This window comes from Cnephaeus nilssonii, assembly GCF_951640355.1.
Source record: "Cnephaeus nilssonii genome assembly, chromosome: 19".
In the NCBI taxonomy this organism is placed as follows: domain Eukaryota; kingdom Metazoa; phylum Chordata; class Mammalia; order Chiroptera; family Vespertilionidae; genus Cnephaeus; species Cnephaeus nilssonii.
In genome coordinates, this window is record NC_137090.1 from 39,540,458 (window position 1) to 39,560,988 (window position 20,531).

The 20,531-nt window shown below is 45.6% G+C and overlaps 1 protein-coding gene across 1 annotated transcript; it reads left to right on the forward strand.

Annotated features, from left to right (window-relative positions):
* Positions 1 to 6,945: 6,945 nt before the first annotated feature.
* On the forward strand, positions 6,946 to 19,819 carry LOC307115223 (polyunsaturated fatty acid lipoxygenase ALOX12-like; the record flags this gene model as incomplete). Its single annotated transcript, XM_079798330.1, has 14 exons — positions 6,946 to 7,080; positions 7,593 to 7,794; positions 9,597 to 9,678; positions 9,784 to 9,906; positions 10,000 to 10,103; positions 10,362 to 10,522; positions 11,054 to 11,197; positions 11,837 to 12,046; positions 14,944 to 15,030; positions 15,262 to 15,431; positions 16,153 to 16,274; positions 19,091 to 19,191; positions 19,296 to 19,466; positions 19,594 to 19,819. The coding sequence occupies 14 exons, from the start codon at positions 6,946 to 6,948 to the stop codon at positions 19,771 to 19,773; spliced, it is 1,992 nt and encodes a 663-aa protein (XP_079654456.1). The 3' UTR covers positions 19,774 to 19,819.
* Positions 19,820 to 20,531: the final 712 nt, after the last annotated feature.

Consider the following 20,531-nt stretch of genomic DNA (forward strand, 5'->3'; position numbering starts at 1 on the left):
CCAGAGACATTTATACATGGCACAGACTGACAGATGCCAGAGGCGAGGTGGTGGGGCGGAGAGGATGGAAAAAGGTGAAGAGAATAGCCAAAGTACATATATGCATAGCCCATGGGCACAGATAACAATGTGGTGAGGGCCAGGGGAAGAGGAGGGCAGGGTCTAGGTGGAAAGTGGCAAATGGGGAGATGGAATGGAGAACATCTGTAATAATGTCAACAATAAAAATAAAACATAATTTTTAAAAAGTGGTACAACAAGAGCTACCTCACTGAGTTTGTGCAAGGATTCAATGAAAGGCATTTTATATTTTTGTTCCACCAGAAAACTGAACGTAGCCACTTTTTCTTTGAGAGTGTTGGTGGCACTTAAATCAAACAATTGGGAGAATCAATATCTACTTCTTTCTACTTACAACTGCTGGGAAAGAGGTGATGGCAAAGAATTGACCCTGTTAATGATCTCCCAAACTCTCTGCCTTTACTTTATGCTGCTCAAACAATAAATGGTCAAATTATTTGAATTCTTCTTTAAAATAAAATGGGAGAATTTTTGCTTTCCAATGATAATTAAAATAGAAATGGGGAAAGGGAAGCATTGTGAGAGTAACTGGAAATAAAGAAAGAGAAGAGAGAATGAGAGACCTGAGCCACATGGGGTGTGTGTGTGTGTGTGTGTGTGTGTGTGTGTGTGTGTGTGTCTGTGTGTGTGTTAGCGGAAGTACTGGGAATAAAGACAGCACAGGGAAATCCTGTTGTCAGGAATAGCCATAAAACATTTAACAATATAAATGTCTTACAGCAAGTGCCATTATACTGACTATATTATTATATTACTAGTGGCCCGGTGCACGAAATTCATGCATGGGGGGGGGGGTTGTCCCTCAGCCTGGCCTGCACCCTCTCCAATCTGGGACCCCTAGGGGGGTGTCTGACTGCCGGTTTAGGCCCAATCCCACACTGGCAGTCAGACATCCCTCTCGCAATCCGGGACCACTGGCTCCTAACCACTCACCTGCCTGCCTGCCTGATCACCCCTAACCACTCTGCATGCCAGCCTTCTTGCCCCTAACTTCCCCCCCTTGCCAGCCTGATCACCCCAACTGCCCTCTCACTGGTCTGCTTGCCCCTAACTTCCCCCCCTTGCCAGCCTGATCACCCCAACTGCCCTCTCACTGGTCTGCTTGCCCCCAACTGCTCCCCCTCACCGGCCTGATCACCCCCAACTGCCCTCCCCTCCTGGCCTGATTGCCCCTAACCACCTCTGCCTTGGCCCCCATGGCTTTGTCTGGAAGGACGTCCCAAAGGTCTCCCGGAAGGTCTCCTAGTCTAATTAGCATATTACCCTTTTTTATTAGTATAGACTAGAGGCCCAGTGCATGATTGAATCATGCACGTTTAGGGGGGGAGCTGGGTGCCTGTCCGCTGGTGCACCAGGCCTTTCAGAAGCATCCGGCGCAGCGGAGGCTTCTGAAAGGCCTGGTGCCTGAGCGGACAGGCACCCAGCTCCCCCGCTTTTGATGGTCCGCGGTGGGACGTGAGCTCGCTGCCCCAGAGGCCCCTTCTGTGCCGCAGCACAGCCATGGCGCAGACGCTGAGCTCGAGCCGCCGCTGGCGACGCGAGCTCAGCGTCCCACCGGCCCAATCGGCCACCCCGGCCACCCCGAGTCCCGCCCCCCCCGTGCCTCCTGGCCAATCGGGGGCATAGTGAAGGTACGGTCAATTTGCATATTTGTCTATTATTAGGTAGGATGTGATGAAATAATCCTTCACTCCATTATGTCAACTTTTAGAAAACTTGTGTTGTGTGACTGCATGAGCAACAACATTCTGGGAGGAACAGCTTTTAAGTTTGGGTCATCAGGGCAAAGCAGAGACCAGCACCAGTAGGAAAGTAATGAGTTAAGTTGAGAAAATAATGAGGGAAAGATATTAGAACAAGAGCCAATGAATTGGTGAAAGGTGTAAGGAAAAAAGCCTCATGGACATGGACAGCACTATGGTGATTACCAGAGGAAAAGGGGAGTGGGGGCAGATGGAGGAGGGTAAACAGGGATAAATGATGACAGAAGACTAGATTTAGATTTTGAGTGCACAATGCAATGTGCAGATGATGTACTAGTATTACAGAATTGTACAATTGAAACCTATATAATTTGATTGACCAATGTAAACCAATAAATTCAATAAAAAAGAGCTGGTGAAAATAAATGTAAATGGATCTTGGAACTGTAAGCAGAGACACCTCCCCCCAAGTCAGGTAGTCTTTGCCCCCTCTGCAGGCTAGGTGGGCTCCATTCTCATTTGGAATTTAACCTTGCCTGTCCGAGCACTGAGAAGGTTAGTGCTGCCATTGTGGCCCAGCTCTGGGACTGTGATACCTGGGTCCTTGATAAGTAGAGTACATCTAGGGTTAGGAAGAGGAGTGGGGTGAACATGGAAACTGTGAGATGGGAACCTCCTCAATATCCTTACACGGAATTTTCTATGCCCTGCCTTCTGTTAGAAAAAAAGAATCTCCCTGTCCATCCAACACCAGTTCTTCAAATATGGTTTGAATTTCATCCTCCCACACCCATCATGTTGTTGTCCCTTCTTCAGCTATGCCTTCTGCACCCTGCATCTTAAATGTTCTCTCTCTACTAGTTCTTTGCCATCCAAAGATCCTCAAACCTATTCCATCCCAAAGAGAATTACTGCCTTGACCTCTCACACTTCTTGCTGCATTCTGGCCCCTCTTTTCTCTATAACACCAACATGACCACCTTATATTCATCATTCCTAACATTCATTTATTGTTTTTAATTGTAGGAATTTTGCTGTGATTTTATCAATCACAACACCATGTTCAAACATTCCACTGACACAAAAAAAAATTGTAGTGAAAAGCAACAGTCCCCTGCCAACTCCCAACCACACAATCAATGTTCTTTATGGCTCATGTGCTACAATTGTTTCTGAAGTCACTTGTATTTCATCTGTATGTCTCATTTCCTCTCTCTTCGTGTCTTGCCATGTTTATGGTGATGAAACAAGGTTGTTTGCCTCCTCAAACAGATTTTTTCTAGTTATTTCCTGGTGGCTTAACATGTTCCTTTATCCTCTATACTTCCTACACGTTCATAGTTATATCCATAGATTCTATGAGAATCGCTATTTTATGTTTCAAGATGCCTTCATAGTTGGTGCTAAATATTTCTGCTATAGGTACATAATTATTGCCAATGTATCTTCCTTGTGAATGTAGCCACTATAGATAACCATTGTTAGATGTATTATTAGGTTTTGCAAACTATTGGTATTCTAACTCCATCATTCCTGTGTCATTTCTAAGCCTGAATATACCTAAGAAGTGAAATATTGCATAAAGATGTCTGAATTAGAAGTTGGCAAGAATGTGGAATTGGAATTGGTTTAAGGGTCAGTCTATTGCTGCACCTGCAAGTATGTCATTTATGTGATATACCGAAGATCAGGCATTGGGCTCTGAGGGAGTGAGGTAGCTGTGGTTTCATGTCGAGTACCTTTTCTGGTGGAGGCAAGTTAGGGGTTCAGTGGTCACTGTACTCATGCAGAGTGCAGACCCACCAGGGCAGAGAGCCTGGGATAATAGGCTTGCTGCTATAGTATTAGATCCATAAAAATGTGTAGGCCATGCTGTATCAAAACACAGAGTTTACCTTCTTAATGTGTATAGAACTTTCTATGGGCTACATTTCTATACTTCCCTTTTCTACATATTGCCTTATCATTACACGGACAGCACGTTTGACTGTGGAAACCACACCTTGGTGAGGAACATGGGTTTTATTTTTTATTCATTAGGAAGCTCTTAGAAGGGGTTAAGCAGCTGACCCCATCATTCTAGTGGGATTGGTCACGGGCCTTGCGTGCAGCTTGGTCTTCCTGCTGGGTATGTCAGTAATGCAAAGCACTGACTGCCTTCTGCAGTGAGTAACCGTGAGCAATGAGGTCATGTTCCTGTAGACAGAGAATGGACATGACCTGCTTACCACAAGAGTGGTGAGTTCCACAAACTCGGTGGTCCTCTCCTATAACGCAGCCCTGTGTGTGCCGCCACTCACCTAGACCCACCGGCATCATATTCATGGGACTTGGTTGGGCATGAGGAACTGATATGAATGTGAGGAGCTGTGGCTATTGTTTTTGTTCCACGTAATAATGCCCCCTTTTTTATTAAACTAGGAGTTTTGCGTCTTCTGCCATCATCCTTCAAACAGCAAATCTAACTAGTTTTTAAGTTGGGTAAAATCACAGACCCTTCACTGTTCTTGAAAATTACACACATCCTATTGGCAAAAATTCAAAAGTGGTAACTTTCTATGTTGGTAGAGATGCAGAGAAAAGGGCCCTCTGGCCCTGACCAGTTTGGCTCAGTGGATAGAGCATCGGCCTGCAGACTGAAGGTTCCCAGGTTCGATTCCGGTCAAGGGCATGTACCTTGGTTGCGGGCACATCCCCAGTGCGGCATGTGCAGGAGGCAGCTGAATCGATGTTTCTCTCTCATCGATGTTTCTGACTCTCTATCCCTCTCCCTCTCCCTTCCTCTCTGTAAAAAATCAATAAAATATATTTTTTTAAAAAAGAAAAGGGCCCTCTGGTACCATGTTACAGCCTTGTGGGGAAACAAGGTGACAATAATATACATTGATATATACTTATTGGCAAACACATTGAATTGTAGACTTCAAATATGTACAGATTTTTCATGTCAAGCATACCTAAAGGTGGTTTTCTCACCCTGGCTGGTGTAGTTCAGTTGGTTGATCACGGTCCCATGTACTGAAAGTTCGCTGGTTCAATTCCCAATCAAGGCACATAGCCAGGTTGCAAGTTCGATCCCCAGTCGTGGTGCATATGGGAGGTAGTAGATCAATGTTCTCTCTCTCTCTCTCTCTCTCTCTCTCTCTCTCTCTCTCTCTCTCTCTCTCAAAAACCCAATAAAGACAGATTTCTTTTTTTATATTTTATTTATTTTTCACAGAGAGGAAGGGAGAGGGATAGAGAGCTAGAAACATCAATGAGAGAGAATCATCGACCAGCTGCCTCCTGCACACCCCCTCCCGGGGATGTGCCCGCAACCAATGTACATGCCCTTGACCAGAATCGAACCTGGGACCCTTCAGTCCGTAGACCAATGCTCTATCCACTAAGCCAAACTGGTTTCGGCAAGACAGATTTTTTAAGAAGTTAGTTTTTTAAAAAAAACAAAACAAAACATCTGATATAAAAAAGATGTATACATTTTAGTCTGAAATCTTATTTATGAGAATCTATACTATAAATATAAGGGTATACTTATGAAGGTATTCATTAAAACACTCATCATAGTTAATACAGAATGCCCAACAAGGCAGTAATCTTTTAAGCTATCGAAGAGAATAGTTAAATCTCCATCTATGGATCTGAAGATATTCTCTTCATGTATTTTTTTTTTAAGAGAGAGAGAGAGAGACATCAATGGGTTGCCTTCTGTACACATCCCAACCAGGGATCAATCTTGTAACCTGGGTATGTGCCCTGACCGGGACTCAAACCCAAAACCTTTCTACATACTGGACGATTCTCCAACCAACTGAGCCACACCAGCCAGGGCCATGTATTGTTAACTGTGGAAAACAAAATGTAGAGTGTGACTCATTTTTCTGGAAGAAATGATCCAAACCATATGAAGCAATCCTAGCAACAGAAAGGAGTGGGCAAGCAGAAACAGTAGATATTGACATTGGTTGTCTGTCTTGGAATGGGGATGTGGATAGAAAACAAAAGGGAGAAGAGGGATGCATTACCTACTCTAGGTGCATGGACACCAAAAGTCTTATTACAGAAAACACTCTAACTTATCCCTGAACTCTGGAGTGTCCCTCAAGAAGGTCCTTCAGCCCAATCTGTGTGCTCAGTGGTAGAGCATGGACCTGTGAACCAAGAGGTCACCTTTCAATTCCCATCAGGGCACATGCCTGGGCTGCAGGCTCAATCCCCAGTAGGGGGCGTGCAGGAGACAGCTGATGGATGATTCTCTCTCATCATTGATGTTTCTATCTCTTCCTCTCTCTGAAATCAATTTAAAAAAAAACATATTTAGCCCTAGCCAGTTTGGCTCAGTGGATAGAGTGTCAGCCCTCCGACTGAAGGGTCCCAGTTTCAAGGGCACGTCCCTGGGTTGCAGGCTCCATGCAGGCCCCAGTCAGAGGGGAGGAGGGGAAGTGGGAGGCAACCAACCCATGTGCTTCTCTCACACAGATGTTTCTCTCTGTGTGTCTCTCCCCCTTCCTTCTTCTCTCCCTAAAAATCAATGGAAAAATATCCTCAGGTGAGGATTAATATAAATAAATAAATAAATAAATAAATAAATAAATAAATAAATAAATAAAACATTTTTAAAATATTTTTTTTAAAGAAGAATCAGGTCCTTCTATGGCCCACAATGACAATCCCGATGCTCCTTTAGCAAGTAGGTGAAGAGAAAGTGGGTACAATCGCCCAAGGACATCAGGCACTGCCAGCAAGAAAAGGGATTGGAACCCAGGCACCTTCAGAAAACGCTATTCAATAGTAAAATTGCCGCCGAGTGTACATCGGGGAGAATGAGGGCCTAGAAAGAAAATTCTGGTCGATATTCCCTGCCCCTCTCCCTGCACCCAGGCTCAGCCCCTCATCTTCCTCCTGGCCTCACTTCTCAGCACTTTGCTGAGAGGAGCAGCCGCTTTCCCCCGCCCTCTGGGCTAATCCCAGGTTCTGGTTTGTCTGGGGTGAGGCCCAATCCTGCAGTGGGCTGGCACACCGAGTCCTGCTTTATTAAGCCCTGGACTTGTGCTGAGGCAGCAGGACCAAGCCTGGCCGCGGAATCTTTGGAACCAGTAACGGGACCTCTGCCACCCAGGAGAGCCCACCTGCTGCCACCCAGGAGAGCCCACCTTCTGCCATGGGCCGCTACCGCATCCACGTGGCCACCGGGGCCTGGCTCTTCTCTGGGTCTTTCAACCGCGTGCAGCTGTGGCTGGTGGGGGAGCGCGGGGAGGCCGAGCTGGAGCTGCAGCTGCGGCCAGCGCGGGGCCAGGTGGGCTGGGCAGGCGGGGACTCCGACCTCAACTGGGCTCGCTGCAGCGTGAGGGCGGGCGGGAGGGTGGGACCTGGGAAGCTGAGAGCCAGTCACAGCACAACCGCGCCGGCTGGGATTTCCAATGAGAAGGGACGCCTGCACCTGAGCGCTGAGCTCCCCACGCAGCCGCCACTAGTTCTCCAATTGACCAGAGGCCAGTGCCACTGTGGGGTCAGTGGTCACAGAGAAGGTCCCAGGGGAGCGCGAAGGCTGCGAGAGCTCAGATAATGGACCGGGGTAGGTGATGATGCTCAGCGTTCAATTCAAAATACTCAGGGCCTCGTCCCGCGTTCCAGATCTTCTGAAACGCGGTGAGATGGGCGTCTGAGACCACCGCGCAGGTGTTGGGAGGAGGCAATGCTGAATTTGGCGGTTTTGTCACTGGACTCCACAGAGGACCCCGCACCCTCAGTTAAACGTCCTCTCCCGGGTCCCCGCTACTAGTTCTCACCGGGTTCTGGTCCCCACAGGTGGAGGAGTTTGAGCAGGACGTTCCCCAGGACTTGGGGCCACTGCAGTTCGTGAAGTTGCGCAAACACCGCTCCCTGGTGGACAAGGCCTGGTTCTGCGACCGCATCACCGTGCAGGGCCCAGGAGCCTTAGAGGAGGCCGCCTTCCCCTGCTACCGCTGGGTGCAGGGCGAGGGCCTGCTGACCCTGCCCGAGGGCACCGGTGAGGGGCCGCTTCAGGGAAGTGGGTGGGGGACCCAGGGAGTCGGGGGAAGGTGGGGGGTAGCATTGAGGAAGGTCCTGAGGGTTGAAATAGTGCGTGCTCAGCAGGTTAAAGGTGGACAAGACAGGAAACAAGGGGAATGTTATACAGAGAATGAAAAAGCTGGAATTGGAAATGGACAAGGAAATAATGGATGTGTAGATCCCACCTCCCCAAAAGGTGAGCAGAGGGCATGGGAGGTGCAGCCATGCTGGGAAACTGAAGAGCCAGCGGGAAAGGAGATCTCCATGTGACTGCAAACAGGTTAGGGCAGGGACAGGTGAGGCTAGCACATGGGACCCCTAAGGGGAGGCAGGGAAGGGAAGCAATGAATGATATGACATGAAGAGCTGGTTTTGCTGTGAAAACATGGAAGACAACTGTGAGGGCAGGGAGCACACTGATGGGGTGCGGATGAATGAGGACAGCAAACAGAATCTGTCACCTTAGGAAATAAGTACGAGAGACAATTGAGGGAAATGACAGGTAAGACTGGAAACCTGAACTAAATGTCTTTGAGGCACAAGTCAGTATAGGTCCCGATGAGGCGGGATTAAGCCAGGTTACCAACTATAAACTATGTGAAGTCGAGGATAGGTGAGGTGAAGCCAGGTAAATGCAGCAACACGGATCCACTGCTTGGTTTGGCACACATGGAATACCTTATCCCAGGAAACAGGTGGGACAGTGGAAGTAGGTTGAGGTCAGAGGACGTACGTGTACCTAACTTGAAATATGTCATTTTGGAGAACAGCTTAAGGTGTGGACAGGGAAGGACCAGGACAGGGGAAATTAACAAAGGAATATGGGATGGTGTAGCATAGGTGTGGACGGTGTGGGCATTTCAGCTGATTAAGAATGAAGTTTATAGCTACTGTAATGAAGAACAGTGATAGAACATTTTGAGTTAATGGTTACAATAAGGTGTCAAAAAATTGGATTCTCCTCTTGGGACAAATATGAGATTGGAGATTGGTGAAATCAAGAAAATGGAGAGGGTGAAGATGAATGACTAGGGAATTAAGCAGGGGAGACAGAGCCAGAGAAAAAAGGCAAAGGAGTATGTTGCCATAGGTTAAGAAATAGGAGATTGCGATCCCACTTCTAGGAATATATCCTAAAAAGCCCTGAACACCAATCAGAAAGGATATATGCACCTCTACATTCATTGCAGCATTGTTTACAATGCCTAAGATCTGGAAACAGCTCAAGTGCCCATCATTAGATGAGTGGATAAAAAAGCTGTGGTATACTTAAACAATGGAATAGTATGCAGCTATAAATAAGAAGGCTTTCTTACCCTTTGCAACAGCATGGATAGACCTGTTGCAAAGGGTAATAATGGGAGAAGAATATGCTGCGTGAAATAAGCCAGTCAGAGAAAGATAAGTATCACATGATCTCACTTATAAGTGGAATCTCATGAACACAATAAACTGATAAACAAAAAAGGTCCAGATGCATGGAGGAATGGAACAGACTGACATACTTAGAGGTGGGGGGGGGGGCGGTGAGATGGGAAGAGCTTAACCAAAGAACTTATATACATACATGCATAACCAATGGATACAGCCAATAGTGTGGTGAAGACCTCAAGTCAGGCAGGGGCTGGGAGGAGGACAGAAAGGACGGAATAATTGGAGGACATCTATAATACTGTCAACAATTTAAAAATAAAAAAAACACAGGATATTGGAAGAAGTCAGGGCATAGCATGAGATTACAGAAAGCATTGAAGAGAATTGCTTTGTTGTCCCCCCCAGCCCGCCTGGCAGGAAACAATACCTTGGATGTATTCCAGAAGCATCGAGAACAGGAACTGGAGGAAAGACAGCAAATCTACTGGTGACCACCCTATTAGAAGCCTCCCAGCTGTACCCCCCACTCCCTGACAACTTCCTCCATCAATGACTTCTACCCCCTCCATTAACCTTTGTCCCCATATCCTAGCTGGGCCACCTGGAAGGAAGGGTTACCCATGACAATTGCTGCAGACAGTATAGATGATCTGCCTCCAAATATGAGATTCCATGAGCAGAAGAGGCTTCACTATGAATGGACAGTGATTACAGGGTGAGGAAATGGTCAGAGTGGAGTGGGGCTGGTGGATCCAGGAACAGGTGGGATTTGGTAAATTGATGGTTTCATCTTTGATATCTGTTCTAGGCTTATGGAGATGGTCCTCAAATATGTTTACACCCTCCCAAGTGCCTGGAAACGCCTGGAAGATTTTGATCAGATCTTCTGGGGACAAAAGACTGCCATGGCTGGTCAGTGGTTTGCCCAGGTCCCCATAACCCCCTGATGACCCTATTGATGAGGTATGTGTCACATTCCATAGTCTCCAAACTTCTTGCCAAAAAATAATTTGAGGGCTGGGGATCTCACAAAGGCCTCATGAATGAAAATATATGGGCTGGGTATGGAGGAGTCATGTGACTTAATCCCTAGATTAAGTAGAGTCTGAAGGAGAGGAACATCAGGTTGTGGTGAATATCCTCCTCCTAACCTCCACTCTGACCCCACAGAGAAGGTTCACCAGCGCTGGCAGGATGATGAGCTTTTTGGCTACCAGTTCCTCAATGGCACCAACCCCATGCTGCTGAGACGCTCCACCTCTCTGCCCTCCAGGCTGGTGCTGCCCTCAGGGATGGAGGAGCTTCAGGCCCAGCTGGAGAAAGAACTCGAGGTACAGCCCCCAGCCCGATTGTCTTCTCCTTGTCTGTGAGGTGGTGAAGGGGAGGGACCAAAGTTGAGTCAGGAAAGGGAGGCTGTGGTAACCCACTGTCCCTGGGTGTAGAGTCCTGTGCTAGAAAAACCTAGAGGTGAAAATGTAGGGAAAGCATCGAAGCTGGAGTCTGCCAATAAGGCTGACCATTAGGAGATGGTGGGGAAAGGAGCTTGGGCAGCCTGACAAGGGGAGAGCTGGGCATACCTGTGCGACAGAATCAATGGGCATACTTAGACCTAAAACTGCCTCTGACCCAGACAAGCTGCATGTCTGTAGGGAAGCCTCCTTTCATGGGGTCTTAGTCCTCCCTGTAAAATAAGAGAACTTGAACTTGATGCTCTGGTGCTTCCTTCACTTCTGCCACTGGGATCTGGTACTGATAGGGGATAATGGCAAGAGAGTGAATGTCTTTACATTTCTTCCCCTTTGCCTTGGACCTGTGGAGGTATGCTTTCAACTCTAACCCCGGATTCATTCCTCTTTCCTTAGAATGGTTCCCTGTTTGAGGCTGACTTCATCCTACTGGATGGAATTCTAGCCAACGTGATCCAAGGAGAGAAGCAGTACCTGGCTGCCCCCCTTGTCATGCTGAAGATGGAGCCCAGTGGGAAGCTGCTGCCCATGGTCATCCAGGTGAGGTGATAATGGGATCCTCCTCCCAACACTGCTCTGTGTTCATCCCCAACCTCTTCCCAGGAACAAAGACAGCAGGCTCTTGTCACCCACCCCTGTCTCATTCAGGGACACCTGTCCTTGTATCCAATATCTCCTTTCTACCTTACAGCCTACTCACTACTCACCTGGAATTGCCTTTTTGAGTCAGAATGCTGTTAGTTCTCACCATAAGACTACTTAACCTCTTTTTTGACCTATGATTCCGTGGAATATCCCTTCTTTCTTAGACATCTTTTCTCCCTTGGTTGTAATGTGTTTTCACTCTTACTGTTCTCATCAATCAGTTCATAGGAACTGTCAGTTCTCTCACATGTCCAGCTTCTCCTTCCGATTCTACCATCCTAACTCACACCCTCATCAGGTTTCCCTCAGTCACACTGGACACCTCTTTCCAGTTCCTCCTGCTCTGAACCTGAGCATCACGGCACTGACACGGCCCCACAGCGCGTGAGAGGATGGGTGGGAGGGCCTTCATTCCTCCGACTATATTATAATCCCTGGGAGACAATAACCAGTCACCAGTGTTCCCCCAGAATAATAAGCATAGCTTCTAACACAGGAAGAAGCCAATGAATGCTTAGCTCCTCTTTGTTTCAGATCCAGCCTCCCAGCCCCAGCTGCCCCAGCCCACCACTGTTCCTGCCCTCAGATCCTCCACTTGCCTGGCTCCTGGCAAAGATGTGGGTCCGAAGTTCAGATTCCCAACTGCATGAGCTCCAGTATCACTTGATGAGAACACACATGGTGGGTGAGGTCATCGCTGTGGCCACCATGAGGTGCCTCCCAGGACTGCACCCTGTCTTCAAGGTACATCCTCTACCCTCCTTGTCCCATCTCCCTCACATCCCAGAGGAAGGAAACAACGCAACTACTCTCTAGGATTTAAAAAGCATAAGCCACCTGTTTGGGACGAAGTTAAGAAAGCTTCTTCTAATTGAATGAGTGTCCTTGTTATTGTAATAAAAAAATATTTGTGATTTGTAAACAGACAAGGGGAAATTATTGTGTCAGGACCTTGCAACTTGTGGCTTTATTTCTAAAGTTTAAATTATCTTATTTTGAGATAATTATAGATTCTTATGCAGTTTGAAGAAATAATACAGAGAGATGCCAAGTTACTTAGCATATATTCAGCACTTATTGTAAGGCAGCTCTGATATTCTCCAGCAGAGTCTGCTGTAGAGCAGGAATGTAATTTCATAAATAAAAAGTATTGCTCTGCTTCACAGACCTCTAGCATTTAACTGGCAAGACAAATGATACACATGAAAAATAACCAAGCAGCTGGTGAGAGGTCAATGGGGGGTGGGGGGAAGGTGACTTATGTAATACTTTAAACAATAAAGAATTTAAATTTTAAAAAAATAAGAAGAAGAACCAGAGAACAGAATCTGGATATAAAGTTGAAATCAAGACAGTCACATAAACACCACAGCTTAGGATTCATTAAGTAGAAGGTCAGAGGAATAAAAGACCAGCCCAAGAGCTTATTTAACCTGCCAATGAGAGGTGCATGACTTGGTAGTTAGAGCAATGGGAAGGAAAATGCAAAGACCTTGTGATGAGAGGAAATAGTAGTTGCAGCATGCTGGGTGCATGATTGAAGAGAAAGCTAAGAGGTCTGAGCTTCTGCAACAACTAGGAGCCCACCCAGTCTATACAGTTGAGCTGATCCAGAAATACTGTAATTTTATAAAACAGTGAGCCTAGAATCTACTGCTAACCAGAAGGCAGCAAAAATAGCCATGTGCTTGCTTTAAAAACATTTTTGAAATCTTGATGACATTAGCAGCAGGAGCAAGAAAGGTACAAGCTTATGAACCAGAACAATTGTCAGAAACAATACAGTCAGCAGAAGCCCATTTTGAAGTCAAAGATGATATGTTCGGTTTTAGGTCCATGGAGTTGGAAGTGATGGCAAGATATGTGAGTGCATGCTGGGTAGAACATCTGAATTGTGTTTCTTCCAGGGGTCCCAACCTTCATCTCCAAACCTGTCCATTGATAGCAGTGACCCCTTTGGGTCCTGGGGTAGCATAGACAAAATAGACCTTAACAGAATTCCTTGATGTCGGAGTTAAGTGACTTTATGATGCTTTTGCATCACCATCTTCTGTATATCTTGGTGATTGAACCAACTTTTACATTTCAGAACCCCCCTTTCACAGCCCCCTCTACACCTGTCTCCCCTCACCATACAACTTCATCCCACAGCAAACAACTGAGTTGTTATCAGGCCACCCAGGAGGGCTAGGCCGCCCCCTTCATAAAGGTTACCTGTGCAGGCTGTGCATTCACCTGCTGGTGTTTGGGTCCTGAATCCTGGCTCAGTTCTTACCAGATGTGCGCTCAGGGTCCTCATCTCTAAATGGGGATAATAGGCGCTTCATCATGGAGGTGATTAACAGAGTTACATAGGCCAAATGCGACAAAAAAATAGTAGTTCTTGCTATTATGATTAGTTATTTGACTTCTGGTTTCTTCCCTCCTCATGTAGACTTGGGGTTTCCTATGACACTCAGCAGCTTTAATGGTCTTTCTGGGGTTTCAGACTAATGTGAGTTGCTTTGTTATGTTGGTACCAATTATTTCAGTTGGGTCCTTTCCTCTCTGCAGCATCACCAACTCATATAAACACCAATATTGCATGAATCCTCCATCTCAGGATGAAGACAAAATTGTCTAAGACAAAAGGAAATGCACATGAGGATCAGATGGCCTTTTTGAAGGGCAAAGGAAAAGCAGGAGAGAGCACCCTAACAGTGCCTAATTGGAGGCGGGAGGAGATTTGACAATAGCCCCTCTGCTGTTAAAGAGGGTAGATCAACAAGGTTCCTCTAATTTTGACTGAAAGTACACTACCCAATCCAACCCCAACATTTTAAAAATGCAAGAATAAAATAACTAAAGGTTGGAGGAGCAACTTTTAAAATTAATAGAACGGCTAGTTTAAACTGTAAGGATGTGTATGATAGAAAAATTATTTTTAGCCGAAACTGGTTTGGCTCAGTGGATGGAGCATCAGCCTGTGGACTGAAGGGTCCCGGGTTCGATTCCGGTCAAGGGCATGTACCTTGGTTGCGGGCACATCCCCAGTGGGGGGTGTGCAGGAGGCAGCTGATCGATGTTTCTCTCTCATTGAAGTTTCTAACTCTCTATCTCTCTCCCTTCCTCTCTGTGAAAAATCAATGAAATACATTAAAAAAAGAAAATTTATTTTTAAAAATCCAAAGATAAAGGACTGATTCTCAAATGACACCTATACTCAAAGTGGGAATAATAATAATGATAACAGCTACTATTCAAGAACATCTGTGTGCTAGGCAATGTACTGAACACTCTCATATGTTATACACATAAGCATCACCACAGCACCGGTGATGAGACCCTATTGTCATCCCCTGTAAAGAGATAAAGAGATGGGTGTTTAGAGGGTTTATTATCTTCATCAAGTATCAAAGTAAGCGGTGAAGTGTATATTAAAATCTAGGTCAGTCAGACTCCAAAGCTTAACTCACAGAGCGATGGGAGAATATGAGACTAAGAGATCAGAGAGGGAGGAAACTATCCGGCAAAGGCACCAGCAGGTAGGAAAGCATCAAGAGAAGAGGGAGAGAAAGCCACCATGCTGAGTGCCGCTCACTAATAAAGAAGGATCCAAGCATGTTGTACATAAACCACCCCCTCCAACCTTCCCCATCCAGCTCCTGATCCCACACACCCGCTACACCATGGACATCAACACCAGGGCACGAAACCAGCTCATCTCAGATGGAGGTGTATTTGATAAGGTAAGGAGGTGGATTGTGGAACCACCTAATCACCCAAGTCTGCATGACGTCCTGTCACTTTCAGCATTCTGGGGTCACCTGTGTGACTGTCCTGACCCTTAAACCCAGGAGCCTTGCCCCTTTATACCAATGTCATTGAATCAAAAAGGCCACATCTGACCACTTTATATACTATGCCATGTTTTCTAGTTCTGTTTGTCCCCTCAAGTCCTCTCATTTCTGTTGTCACAGGCATGGAGCACAGGCGGAGGGGGGCATGTGCAGGTGCTCCATCGGGCCATGACTCAGCTGACCTACCGCTCCCTCTGTCCTCCTGATGACCTGGCTGACCGGGGCTTGCTGGGAATCCCAAGTGCCCTCTATGCCCATGATGCTTTACGGCTCTGGGAGATCATTGCTCGGTGGGTGAGAGTTGGAGAAATAAAAGGACATTGGGAACAGTGAGAATGGGGCTTTAACCTGAGGTCACCATGAGGCCAAAGGAATATGAAATAAGAAATTCCAGACAGGAGAAGCAAAGGACTCTATCGAGGAGAGAAAAGGAACAGAGAGTAAGATGAGAAGGCTGAAATAGACAGTATAAGTAAGCAGAGTTGTGTGGGTGAGTAAACCTAAGGAATCTGGTGGAATCAGACACCTATACTAAAGTTAAAGAGGGTAGATCATTTGGTTGTGAAGAGTGACTATAAACCATGTGTTTGCAATGCTATTTTTTATATATTTATTTGTATTGATTTCAGAGAGGGAGAGGGAGAAAGTTATAGAATCATCAATGATGAGGGAGAATCATTGATTGGTTGCCACCTGCTGGCCTCTCCTCGGGATCTAGCCAGCAACCCAGACTCGTGCCCCAACTGGGAATTGAACTGTGACCTCCTGGTTCATAGATCCACACTCACCACTGAGGCACATTGGCCAGGCAAAATTCTTAAAACTAACGTCCCGCATTTCCTTTCTAAACTAGCGTGTAGAAAGAGCTTCAGGATGTCCCAAAAGGAAAGTCTTATCAGATCTGTCCCCAGATACAGTGAGAATCAGCTGGATAGACACCCCAGAAAAGGAGTAGCAGCCAGAGGCTAGAGCCTTCTACTCTCAAGGAGCTCAGCTCCCTTCTCTGGGCAGGTACGTGGAGGGGATTGTCCACCTCTTCTACCACGGGGATGACGTCGTGAGAGGGGACCCTGAGCTGCAGGCCTGGTGTCGGGAGATCACTGAGGTGGGGCTGTGCCAGGCCCAGGACCGAGGTAAGATCCCTCCCTAGAGAAGGGAGCTCCTTAGACCCTCTGACCAGAGGCCCTTTTCAGCCTTGCCCTTCTGGGAACATGACCCCAACCCCTCATCAGCCCCTGTCCCTCCACACATGGAGCATTTTATTCCCATTCCCACTTCCTAAGTCTTAGGACAATTCTAGAAACCCAAGAATTGTCCTCCCCCTCCTTTTCATAGAGGCCCCTAATCTGCAATAAGGACTAATAAGGCCAGAACCATAGTCAGTAAGGGATCTGCCCAGGCCCTGCCAGGCTCTCTTCTAATTATTGTCTGTTTTCTTTATTAAGGATAGAAGTGGGGAGCCCATGAAAGCACACCCTAGCTTTCCCTCCATTTTTCTTCTTCTTCTTAATACTGTCCAGCACTTACACAGGATCCAGACATCCTACACACCTGCCAAGTGCAGGGCCATTTCTAGATGTAGTCTCAGTACTGTAGATATTTGACTTAAACCCAAACTCAGCGTCATGATCCTTGGGACTGAAGTTTCTTAGGAAAAAAGTGTGCTCCTCACCAGTGAACTAACCACCTGTAGGTCCCCTACCCCATTTTATATTGATAACGAAGAAATAGCCTTTCTTGAGCTCTTCCTAGATTCATATTCCTCTCTCTAGTACACATAGGCTAGAAGGGACTGCTTTGAAACATCCTTTAGCTCCTTCCCCCTTCAGTCTTCACACCAATACCTTGAATGCCTTACACTTCCCTCTGTGCAATAACTGTAGCCAACAGCTAAGATCTATTACTTATAACCAGACCCAGGGGATGCACACATCATAAACCACATGCCTGCCATGGATTGGAGTCCAATCTCAAAGTATCTGGGGCTGTACCTTCCCCATTCATCCAAGGACACCTCCAAAGCCCTTCATGACCACAATCTCTGTAATATGTCTCAGTTCTGGCCATCAGGCTCCACCTGATCCAAAACACCCTTCTCATTCTCTCTTTCGTGCTTCTCCCCGTGAAATATCCACATCAGAGCACTTGTAATACTTATTCGAATATGAGCTTTAACCTCTTGCACCCACACTGTGTCTCCGGCAACTTTCATGGTTCTCTTTGTGCCATCCTTCTCTCATCACCCTCATTGAAGGCAGTGTGTTAAGATTTTCTCTTCCCAGACCTATGCTTGAGAAAGCTATTTAATCTCATTGACTTTTAATATCCTTTCATTGAAATGAATGTATTTCTTGTCCCAATTGAAATAATGTGACCCAGTTGAAACGTGTAAAACAATCAATATAAAATTATTGTGATCCTATGCCCCACTCTGAAAAATTACCTCCCCAATATGGTCAGCAAGTGTAATATGTGAGCAGGTCCTTAAACACCCTGAGCAGCAAGCATCTCAACTATAAATTGAGTGGATGGGACAGTGGATTTGATGGTGTTCCAGTTCCAAAATGAGTCCATGACTTCTCTTTTTTTCTGCATTATAGCCCAGATACCTGAAACTGCTTTCCTGAAATAGGAGAGCAACCTCGGTATTCTTAACCGCTTTGGGGAAGGTTGGAAATCTTATTAAAATAATATAAACCTAGAGAAAAGTTACTTTTAGTAAGGTGACATACCTGTATAATTAGCACAAAGTACAAAAAAACATTACTAGCTCCCCAGAAAGCCCCTTGTGCTATTCCAGTCCTTGCCCATCCAAAGGTAACCACTTCATACTGCACAGGTTAGTTTTACCTATTTGAATTTTACACAAAAACATGCACTTGCTAATGTCTCCCAATTGTTTGAGATATACCCATGCTGCTGTGAAATGTAGCATGTAGTTTATTGTTCTCATGTATGTTATTCTATTTTGTGAATATGGTGGACTTTTTCTTTTCTCCCATTGATGGGCATATGGGTTGTTTCCATTTTGAGGCTATTAATGTCATTGCTGCTGTGAACAATGTTGTGTGTACAGTTCTGTTGGGTATGTATCTAGAAGTGAAATTGATGGTCATAGGATATGTGTATGTTCAGTTTTAGTGGTTTCTGACAGTTTTCCAATGTGCTTGTAAACATTTACTCACCCTCCAAAGAGTATGAGGTATAGTCAGTATCTTCTCAAATATTTGAAAAAATACTTTGGTCACATTGTGAATATGTTATGTTTTCACATTTGAGTTTAAGTTGTATTCTCCCAGTGACTGGTAGAACCGAGGAACTTGTCCTAGGTTTGGTAGCCACATGGATATCCTCCTTTGTGTGGAGCCTGTTACTCTTTTGTATCATTTTATTTTGGGGTGTCTACCTCTCTCCTGTTGCTTTTAACCACTTTTTGAACACTGGATATTTGACCAACCAGCCTCTCAGCCATGCCCACTTTCCACCTTATAAACATACCTACAATGGACTGAGGGGCTTTGCATGAATGGTCCCTTTATAAGGTAACTATTATCTCTATTTTCATTGTAAAAAAAAAAATAGCAGCTCAGAGAAGCTAAGCAGTCAGTCCAAGGTAATGCAGGACTAGTCTCTTGACTAAATTATTAGCTATCCCCCTTTACATCTCATATCTCCTTTTCCTGCCTTACTTATATATTTATCACTATCTAACAAACTGTGTGTAATTTTACTTATTCTGTTTATTACCATTCTTCACTACTACAGTCTGTTTTGTCCACCAACATATTCCCAGTTCCTATATAATATTTGGTACATAGTAGTTCATGATTTTTTAAATAAATGAATGAATGAACACACTAATTCTAACATAAAGACATGCCAAGCTATCAGCATTTATTTCCTTATCTCCTTTGGAACTGCAGTGTCTAAGATTTGTTCTTTTCTCTAGGTTTCCCTGTCTCCTTCCAGTCTCGAGCTCAGCTCTGCCATTTCCTTACCACGTGCATCTTCACATGCTCTGCCCAGCATGCAGCAGTCAACACGGGCCAGGTATGGGTCTCTGAGAGAAAGCTTGGGGATACTTGAGGAACAGAGCTGGGGTCTAAGGTCCTGAATCAGAGTTTCTGAGTGACTCCAGATTCTTCTTCTTCCAGTTCGACTGGTATGCCTGGGTCCCTAATGCCCCAAGCTCAATGCAGATGCCCCCACCCACCACCAAGGAAGATGTCACAATGGACACAGTGATGGGCTCACTGCCTAATGTCTGGCAGACCAGTCTTCAAATGTTAGCCACATGGCTCGTTAGCCGGTCCCCGCTAGACATGGTGAGAGGGGACCTCTGGCACTCTGAGGGGACTGATGGCTGACACGGAGACATTAGGGTGAGGGACTGGAGTTTGGGTTCCTTTTTCTTAGAACTAGAAGATGATTGATCCTTTCTTTCTGCTTCAGGTACCACTGGGGCGTCACAAAGAAGAGTATTTCTCAGGTCCTGAGCCCAAGGCTGTTTTAAGGCAGTTTCAGGCTGATCTGGACAACCTGGAAAAGGAAATTGTGGCCCGGAATGAGCAGCTAGACCTTCCCTATGAATACCTGAAGCCCAGCCTCATAGAGAGCAGTGTCACTGTCTGAGCCCAAATTGTTCACCCTTCAAATACTTGAGGCCCCACCATGCTTAATATTTCCCCCTGATTTTTACTGTTTTCATGGGTCTGAGTTGCTATGGTTCTATTTTCTCCTCTTGGGTTCCCTACCTAAATACCTCACCTGCATGAGGTATTGTCCTTACTTCCAGTTTCCTTAATAGAATGATCTTTAACTTGAAACCAACTCCCTTAGAGAAATCAAATAGCTACTCATGTAATGTTTTCTTTCCTCTGGATATTTTGCCTTCTCCATTTGTCAATAAATCATTATATAATGGCATTACATTATCATTGATATAAGTGATTTAAAGGTATTTTTAATGGTGTACCTAATTTTTAATACAGTGGGAGATAGAATTTAATTCCATTTCTTTTTTTCTGATCTGGATATCAGTTATCACAGCACTGTTCATTGAAAAGCCCATCCTCCCTAATAATCTATAATGCTGACATAGATTAAGTTGCCATGTATGTATAAATTAGTTCTTATCTGTCCAGTATTTATACCACTCTAACATAATTGCCACAGCTGTATACTTAACATAGCCTGCCTTTTACTGACATATTCATTCAATTTGTTCTTTAGAGGTACTTTAGCTTTCCTTGGGCTTCTGGCTTCCTATATAAACTAGAGGCCTGGTGCATGAAATTCATGCATGGGTGCAGTCCCTAGGCCTGGCCAGTAATCGAAGCACGAGCGTCTGGCATAGAAGGGCAGGTCCCAGCTGACCTCTGGGCCCTGAG